Below are 9,431 nucleotides of genomic sequence, written 5' to 3'. Positions count from 1 at the left end.
GTAGGGTACAAATCATAATGATCGGTACGTAACTCAGTTTTAAATCTCCTCCATGGACCAGCCATGGACTTCTGAACAATATCCTTCGATGTTTCAGGGATATTAAATTCGTCCTGTAAAGTCAGATCTCATTAATGGCTTACTGAGGATACAACCACTATAAAAGAAGTTAAAGGAGTGAACAACAACTGAGGATACAACCCTCATTAAGGTAAGTTTTGTACCTTAAGGTTATTCCAAACATCATCCTTATGCTTCTAAGGCACAAGCTTCCAGTTTTTGTATGAAACAGGCACATGTGTACGAACCAATGAGCCCTTCCGGTGACCAACTGTCGTGCATTTCCTGGAAACTGGTTGTCCATACTCATTGACGACTACTGCTGCCATATCCTGGAAAAAAAACATCATGAAAGAAAATATTGCACAAGAGAAAACAGATTACAGAACAAGCGAATAAAACAAATAACACCTCTCAAATAATAAGCGATCAAACAAAACAAAACAAAACAAAAGCAAAACAAGAGCAAAACAAAGGCAGTCGTTCTTTTTATAGATATTCGTGAAGCGCAACACATTGCAAAGGTGGCATCAGTTTCATTTCAAATAGAACCAATTGAAAGCAACTTTTTGAAATTCTCATTGTCAGTAAGAACTGATTGATAAGCTGTAGGAACTTCAAATTTATCTACTGAACAAGTTAACCCCTGATGTGAGTGCAACACCACGGACCATCCCTCATCTGTAAGATCCTTCGAGTAGAACACTTGAGTCGCTTCAGATGCAAGGATAAACGGCTCATCGGACACTCTAACTTTGTTTTTCATCTTGGATAAGTTGACCTTTATAACCTTTGAAACTGCATCAACCTTACACGCATTCTTATCTCCAACACTAACCCAATCACAACAGAAAACAGTTTCTTCAAACTCCATGTAATTCAAGACGATAATCTCTTTAATAACTCCGTAATAAGTTATTTCTGCTTCCTCGGCCGACTTCGGTTTCAGTCTTGTAAAAGATTTCATTGATACGCCACTGTTTTGCGATATATTCTTCGCCTCACAACCTAGTGTGCTAAAAGTAAATCCATTGACTTAGTATTTCCTGTAGGATCGTGCCTTGAAGAGGGGTCCTTGCACGAGTCTCCAAAGTGTTGAATCAGTCTTTTTGGCTTCTATCAACTTTAAAAGTTCATGTTGGAGTTAGTATCACAACCAAAAACACAACAAGTTGGGATGAAAGATTTAAGATATCATGTTACCTCGTCGCGCAACCATACATGAAAACTCTTTGAGGTCTGATGACCATTAGACGTGTTGCCGCTAACATAGGAATCATACTTCCTGCAACCACATAAAAATAGTATCAAATAATGAAAACATCTTAATGCATCAATGAAACTGTTATCTCAAAATAAAACCAAATACATAGACATTGATACTTCAAAGAACAAACAAATAGCATAACTCTAGCATACTACACAACAATTTAAAATTCACATTGAAGCAGTAATGTTTACCTTCGCCAGTCATCTATCTCAAAATACTTAGATAGGATCCAGCTGCGGCATTGTTCAAATTGTACTTGAGTTAAAGTCATACTCTTTCCAGTATTTAGAGGCATCTCATCTGCAAACTCATAGTCATCATCTAAAAAAGCCCGTCGAGTATGTTTATGAGTACCATCACCATCATCTGACATGCCATCCATAAAAAATAAGCTAGCTTCTCGCAACGAATACCCTCTCGCAATGCATCCCTCAATGTACCTTTTATTGCGCACCAACCCTTTAAAGCCTTTCATTAACCTACAAAGAATAGTAAAGTGTAGAAGCTGTCAAGGCCTTATCAAGCATGATTCTTATACTAAGTTGTCAACTTCATAAAATTTCAGAAGAAAAAAACTTCAAATATAAAATTTCTTAATCAAAGTATCTTACACTCAGCACCTGACATTCCATATAACATTCTCAAACCAATTTAATCTATAAAGCAAGGGTTTGTACCCTCCATATCAGCATTAGCTGGTAGGTTTTTAAGAAAGCCTACAACTACACCTGCAAGTATACAGGGTCGAATGTAGCTAGTGATGGGAAGAAAGGGAAAGTCCTCAGGGACTTGGAGGGTGCAAATGTTGTTTCTACTTTTCTAGTGACAGTGGGAATGAATTTTGTGTTGTGTTGAAACACAACTGAGCTGTTTTGGTATGTGACTGAAATAGTGACAGAAAGTAAAGGTAACAGTGGCAGGGTACTAAGGCTTCAAATCCACCATTTAACCTATGCTAAGGCAATCTCAGTTCAATACTGCTCTTGTCCCTTGTTAGTTATCAGTCAGCTTCTAGGCTTTCTGACTAACTAGATGGCAGTGGAGGTTCTATGCATGCTGCTCATCAAAGGGTTGGGTTAGAAAGGAGGCTAAAGGCACTAAGATAATTCTAAACCTTGTGATAGTTGGGGCTCTCACACTGCAACTACCCGCAGAGAAGCCACTTAGGTGTTTTAACAACCTAAAGGATGTTCTTTGATTAAGACTATCCTAAACATTTCAGCACAACAAGCACAATATCTAGCTTGGATTGAATTAGCAGAAGCATCATGATTTCATCTCCCCCTTAGCAATTAAACTAGAACATGATGAATTGAACAACTGAAATTTAAAATGAACTGATATTGAAAACAAAATTAACAGTTGAGGTCCTGGATATTCCAGGCCTCTTGGTGGTGCTCTGGCTAGTCCAGGCATATCTCTACAACAACACCCACAAGTCCTATTTATACCCAATTTACATAATTAGGGTTCATACACCCAATTCCCAAAAATCCCCAAATACAGTTGAAATTAGGGTTTGTAGAAACTTACCCATACTTCTCGAATTTCACTCCTACGCTTCTACCCACTCTGTGTCTGCCTCTCCTGGTCCTTTTCCTGCTCTAGCTCGACCTAATTCACTATTTTCACATGCTTAGGGTTTCATAGAAACGTGTGAAATTAGTGAAGTAGATGGCTCAAGAGAAGGGGCAAGATAGTTGGTGATGGGATTTGGAAGAGGGGTGTGGTGGTGGTTGGATTTCTCGTGGCTGTACGGCAGAGTTGGTGGTGGTGATGGAGAAGGTGGTGGTTGTTTCTCTGCAGAGGGATGGGGGAGGTAAAGTCGATGGAGAAGAAGGTTGGGGTGTGTTTGGTTGATGGGTATAGGTATTAGGTACTATGGTGTGAGGCGGAGATAGCAAAGTTTGATGATCTGCGACGCTGAGCCGTGGGATGTATAAATGATAGATCGATCTAACGGTTATACGTGAAGAGCTTGTAGCGACCGTTGGATTGTATAATACAACGAAATTAACGGCGCAAGATGGAGTTAGGTGCTGTAGTGTTAGACAGGAGCTTCAGACTTTGATGTACTGGCGATGTTGCGACCATTGGATTCAGATGTGTCCAATCTGACGGCTAGAAAGGGAAACGGGTATGGATATAGGAAATGGATCTGGGTGAGGGTTTTGGGCCTTGGATATGCCAAGCCCATATCTTCTTTAAGAACAATTCTTCCTTGTTAAGCTCATTTCTAGCCTTTTGGTCTTGTGCACAACATTCCTCGCGGCTTCCTTGCGTAATTCCTCTCGGCTTCCACCACTTTTCTGCTCTTTTCGCTCCGTAATTCCATCCAAACTTTATTTAGAACCTAAAAATACAAAATTAATTAAGAAAAGTATTTATTCTTGAAAACAATGAAAATACAGAATATGGGATAAAATGGAGAATTAGAGCACAAAAGATGAGTTAATTGCCAAGAAAAAGATATAGAAATATGCACTTTTTAGCACTCATCACTAGCATAACAGACATAGTAAGATGTTAAAAGACACAACCTTTCAATAATGAGAACTAACAGTTCCACTCCTTTTTATGGTTACCATTGGATTTTTATACTACTGTGTTAGTCCAATCATGCATTTAACAACTGAGTTCCACTAAATAATTACAACACTAGCAATTTCTAATAAGGACATTACGGATTCGCAAATAGTATATTCACGAAATAAAGTCATCCTCTAGCATTAAAGAAATTAATCATGACAGCACAATAAACAAAATTGCTAAACAGGGGAAATAGTCAAGTGGGAAATTTACCTCTCAAAGGGGTACATCCACCTAAATCTGACCGGACCGCAGATTAAAGCTTCATCTGCCAGATGAATCATCAAGTGGATACTAATGACAAAGAAGGATGGAGGAAAGTATTTTTCTAGAACACACATCGCCTCCACCAAACTAGCTTTAGCTTGTAAAAGATGCTCTCTGTTAATAACCTTCGCACATAAGATATTGAAAAATAAACTAATCCGGAGAAGAGCAACTCGCAGATCTTTAGGAAATGAAGTTGCAGTATGAACAAGCAGTGGAAACAAAGACTGCATCATAACATGGTAATCATGAGATTTTAAATTCTTCAACTCCGGTGGATTTATACCAACGTTGTTGCGAAGATTGGAACAGAAATTTGAATGCACCCTTAAATTCTTCAAAACTGTACAGAAAGCAACTTTTTCATCCTTTGTTAAGGCAAAAGACCCATCTTCCATTGTTGTCTTGCCCGTGTTGTCATCCTCTTTCAACCATAACCGCTTTTTAATCCCTATAGCTTCCATATCTTTACGTGCATTAAGACCATCTTTTGACTTGCTATTTCCCAATACAGTATTAACAATGTGCTCAGTTATATTCTTCTCGGTATGCATCACATCTGTACAGTGACGAACTGTGTTCGCTCCCCAATACGGAAAATCATAAAGAATAGACCTTCGAGAAAATAAAGAGTGATCGGAAATTTCTTCATCAGCATTCCCTTCAGTACCTCTTTTACGTTTCTTTGATGGTGGTTTTCCTTTACCCTGTTTGCTTTTCAAATTAGCTACCATCTCTTGAACTTGCAATATTGTTAGTGGCCATGGAGCTTTACCATGCTCAACTCCTCCACTGAAGTTTGTTTTATCATCTCTAAACTTGTGTTTCGTTGGCAGCCATCTTCGATGTCCCATATAACACAACTTCTTACTATGTGGCAGCCACTCAGCATATGTTTCTTCTCCACAACTTGGACAAGCAAAATACCCATGAGTTACACATCCAGAAAGAGTCCCTAATGCTGGAAAATCATGAATTTCCCATAACAACCTAGCTCTCATCAGAAATTCAGAACCAGTAAAGCTGTCGAAAGTCATAACACCATCATTCCATAACTCTTTCAACTCTTCAATCAATGGTTGTAAGTAAACATCGATATCTTTACCTGGTGCTCTCGGGCCTGATATCAACAAACATAACATAGAAAACTCCCTCTTCATACACCTCGAATGAGGAAGATTATACGGACAGAGAAATACCGGCCAACAGCTGTAATTGAGACCAAAGGTTGAAGCCGTCAGTTGTTATACCAAGAGTAACATTCCGTGCTTCCTTAGCAAACTCTGGACAAAAACTATCCGCACAACGCCAAGCTGAAGAATCAACGGGATGACGCATTACATTGATATCTTTCTGTGCTCTAAAATTCCAAAGCATCGCCTTTGCTATCCATGGTATACTATAAAATCTTTTCAGCCTTGCAATTATTGGAAAGTTTCTCAACGTCTTCTGCGCAACTTGAGTAAGTTTTCTCTCATCATTGAAAACTCTTACATACCGCGGTTCTTGACATACAGGGCACTTCAACAATGAACTCTTATCCTTCCAATATAGTATACAATCATTCACACAAGCATCGTAGGTTACATAATCCATCCCCAACTCTTGAATTATCTTCTTGACATCTGGAAACTTACTTGGCAGGGTGTTTTCTTCGGGAAGCAACTCTTTTATCAATTCTAACATTGCAGTCATACCATTATCTGAAATTGCATATTGAGTCATTATGTTGTTCACCATTATCGCTACATACAACGCCGACTTTCCTTTAGGACACGAAGGATACAATGGTACTCTTGCTCGCTCGGCCGCTGATAACTTTTTCTTACAACACCCCTTGGTCCCAACATTCTCATCCACATCCACATTTGTTGTAACATTCTCATCCACATCCACACATGTTGTAACATTCTCATCCACATCAACTCCTCCTGTGACATTCACATCCATATCCATAGCAGATGTAACATTCCCATCCACATCCACACCTACTGTAACATTCCCATCCATACCTGCTTTAGTGTTATCCCTATGTCTTGACCATGCTTCTACTGAACTTTCACCATGATGACGCCATGTTGTATACGTCAAACAAATACCATATTTGAGAAAATGCAATGATATCTCACTAATTGAAACTGAACCTTTACCATTCATACAATTTCGACAAGGACATGAAAATAAAACCCTCCCACCACCATTATTCTTGGCAAACTGTATAAATGACCTCACACCTTGTATGTATTCACCAGACTTACGGTCACACTTCATCCATTTCTTGTTCTCATCAGATGACATATTACCCTTCAAAATAGACTTTATAGGATCAAACCAAGTACTTAGTCCTAGTGGTGGGTTTGCCGAAGACCTCATGAAAATGACAGAAACATCATCTCAACGAGGAGAGGATGAGCTACAAGTATTTCATAGAAAACAAATTACAAAGAAAACAGAGTTCATACATATGGTATGCAAGTTTTGTAACATTGTCTCAATTAACTGACTCACATCACATTTTTTAATGATGTTATATTTGAAGCTGAATATGTTTCTACAGATGGACAAAAACAGACGATTATGTTCAAACAATGTACGTAGTCCTAGTGATAGGGTTTTCGAATCCCTGGCCGAATAACTTCACATGCTAGTTTACATAAAACACCATAATCTTAACATGCTATAAAGAAAAAATTAATTCATACTAATTGAAACCCTAAAACTGAAATTAAACAAATCAATTCATACTAATTGAAAACCTAAAAATAAAAGTAAAAACAAATCAATTCATACTAATTGAAATTAAACAAATCAATTCTTATACCTTCAACTTCAGCTCTTTGGAGTTTTTCAAAGTTCTTCAGTCTTTCAAACCCTAACATGAAATCAGAATATGAGTTAGTATATATCCTTCAAATCCTAAAACTTGATTTAACAGATGATAAAACAAATACCTTCAAAGTTCTTCAGCTCTTCCACAGATAAAACCCTGAAATAAGAGAAAGAAATCTTATCAGATTTATATCAGATAAAAATAAACCTAAAACGAAATCAAAAATAGAAATCACAATAGATTTATCAGATGGAAAAACCCTAAAATTAAAAACCCCAATGAAAAAAAACAGACGATGATTGAATGAACAAAAAAAAAAACTTACGATTGAAATAACAGATCGAGAAATTTGAATACTAACTGATTTGAAACTTACGATTGAAATAACAATCGTAACGAGATGATAAATTTCTGGTATATTCTGCGGAGGCAACGAGATGAGAAACGAAGAGAGAAAGAGAAAGTGAAAAAAATGAAATGAGTGTACTCGATGAAACCCTTATCTCTTCACGAACTTATCTCTTCAGGGGAGGAATAATACTCTAGCTTAGTGAACTTGGGTGGAAAAAGGGGGCACACCGCTGAATGGCACACACGCAATAATATCTGTTACCGGCTCTAGTGTCACCAAGCGTGTGACTGACACACGTAAAAAATTAGCATGTTACTATTCGTAATAGTTTCCCCCTGTTACGAATCTGGAAAAAATTTCGTAACGGCTCCTCCCTGTTACGTCTAGGTTGTAACGGCCATTTGTAACATAAAAGTTTGTAACGGCTGCTGGCCCGTTATAAAATTTAGTTGCAATTCGGGGAAAATGGTGTAGTGGGTGAAAACAACAAAAGAGGAGAAATTGTCGACGAAGAACAGTGCCGAAACTTCCTCCATTAAGAAATATTCCTTAGCAGCAAGATCTTGAAGAAATCTCATAAATTGATTAGTGATATCACAACGGTATAACAATCAAATCCTAGTTGCACCTGAAGGGCCGGCGGAATAGAAGAACTTAGCCAAAAACAGGGAAGATTTTCATGGTTGATTTTGGTTTTAGGGTTTCAAAGGGGGATAACCCCCCAAGTAACTGGTTCAAGGTGTGAGAGCGATAGGAGGGAGATATGGCTAATGCTTACGAAATGTTCATTCAAACTGTTCTTCATGTTCATCATTTTCATTAGGTTCGGTTAGTTCGACAAAGTTTTTCACATAATTACTACCCGAACTTCTCTCTGCAACTTCCATTTTCAACTCATTTTGATGGTTAATACTCATTTTTCAATCGAACGAGGAACGTCAAACAAAGAGAGAAGAAGAAGAAGATAAATTTTTTTTTCAAAACTAAAAAATCTCGATTCCCCCCTATTTTTGATTTTGATTTTGATTTTGGTTAATAGATTCATTTATATTATGATTAGATCTATATACTCCCTCCGTTACTTTTTAATAGGCCAGTTTCTATAAATAAATATTCAAAAAAATAGGCCAGTTTCCTAATTGGGAAAGTCAAATGTTACTTTAATTTTCTGGGACCACTTTTCTTTTAACTTCTTTTGATGACAAGTGTTATGTGAACCATTTCACTTATTTCTTTGGCTGACAAGTGTCATGGGGACCATTTCACTTCACTTCTTTTATTGACAAGTGTCTAGAAGACCACTTTCAATAATTAGTTCTCTTAATTTCCTTAATTTAAAAAAAAAAAGAAACTCATCTATTAAAAAGTAACTGAGGGAGTAGTTATTAGGTTAGTTTTAATTTAAATTAAAGTAAAGGGTAAATGTGTACTTACCTAACTTTAGGACACCCCTTATAAGTATAGGGAGTTTGGCCTAATAAGACCATGGTCCCCCAAAAAAGCCATGGTCCCTAAAAAACGGTTCCAAAAGAAGGCTATTATTGGGGCGTCACACTCCAATAGAGGGGCTTCACTTGGATTCTTAATGTCCAAAAAAGTGGTTATGGGATATCCTAACACATATACAAAATGTCTAGATTACCCTTTAACTAGAAGTGATTTTACGTCCAGGTTTCTTTTAATTCCAACCGTATAATTTTATTTGCATGTAATTTTACGTCCAGGTTTGGATTAGTTCCAACTGTAGAAGCTCATTTTACGTCCAGGTTTCTTTTAATTCCAACCGTAGAATCCGATTTTACGTTCAGTTTTCTTTAAGTTCCAACGGTAGAAGTGATTTTACGTCCAAGTTTGGAGATTTTACGTCCAGGTTTGGATTAATTCCAACCGTAAAATTTTATTTACATGTAGTTTTACGTCCAGGTTTGAATTAGTTCCAACCGTAGAAGCTCATTTTACGTTCAGGTTCCTTTTAATTCCAACCGTAGAATCTGATTTTACGTCTAGGTTTGGATTATTTCCAACCGTAGAAGTGATTTTACATCCAGGTTTGGATTATTTCC

At 37.4% G+C, this 9,431-nt stretch overlaps 1 protein-coding gene across 1 annotated transcript; it reads right to left on the bottom strand.

Annotated features, from left to right (window-relative positions):
* Nucleotides 1-1,254: 1,254 nt before the first annotated feature.
* On the bottom strand, nt 1,255-6,484 carry LOC113352100. The gene is made up of 4 exons (XM_026595970.1): nt 5,437-6,484; nt 4,133-5,306; nt 1,522-1,809; nt 1,255-1,345 (listed from the first exon to the last, which is right to left on the bottom strand). Exons 1-4 carry the CDS (start codon nt 6,482-6,484, stop codon nt 1,255-1,257), a joined length of 2,601 nt encoding a protein of 866 aa, XP_026451755.1.
* Between the last annotated feature and the right edge of the window lie 2,947 nt (nt 6,485-9,431).

This window comes from Papaver somniferum, chromosome 2, assembly GCF_003573695.1.
Source record: "Papaver somniferum cultivar HN1 chromosome 2, ASM357369v1, whole genome shotgun sequence".
NCBI classification, from domain to species: Eukaryota; Viridiplantae; Streptophyta; class Magnoliopsida; order Ranunculales; family Papaveraceae; genus Papaver; species Papaver somniferum.
Note: the sequence above shows the minus strand (reverse complement) of the source record. Positions and strands in the feature narration are given on the sequence as shown.

Excerpts from the sequence above, each read along its gene's own strand:
- LOC113352100 (XM_026595970.1), bottom strand. The coding sequence starts at position 6,484 with ATGTCATCTGATGAGAACAAGAAATGGATGAAGTGTGACCGTAAGTCT. Across the intron at positions 5,307-5,436 it reads AGCACGGAATGTTACTCTTG|GCCCGAGAGCACCAGGTAAA; the intron begins GTATAACAACTG and ends TGTTGATATCAG. Across the intron at positions 1,346-1,521 it reads GAGATAGATGACTGGCGAAG|GAAGTATGATTCCTATGTTA; the intron begins GTAAACATTACT and ends ATGTGGTTGCAG.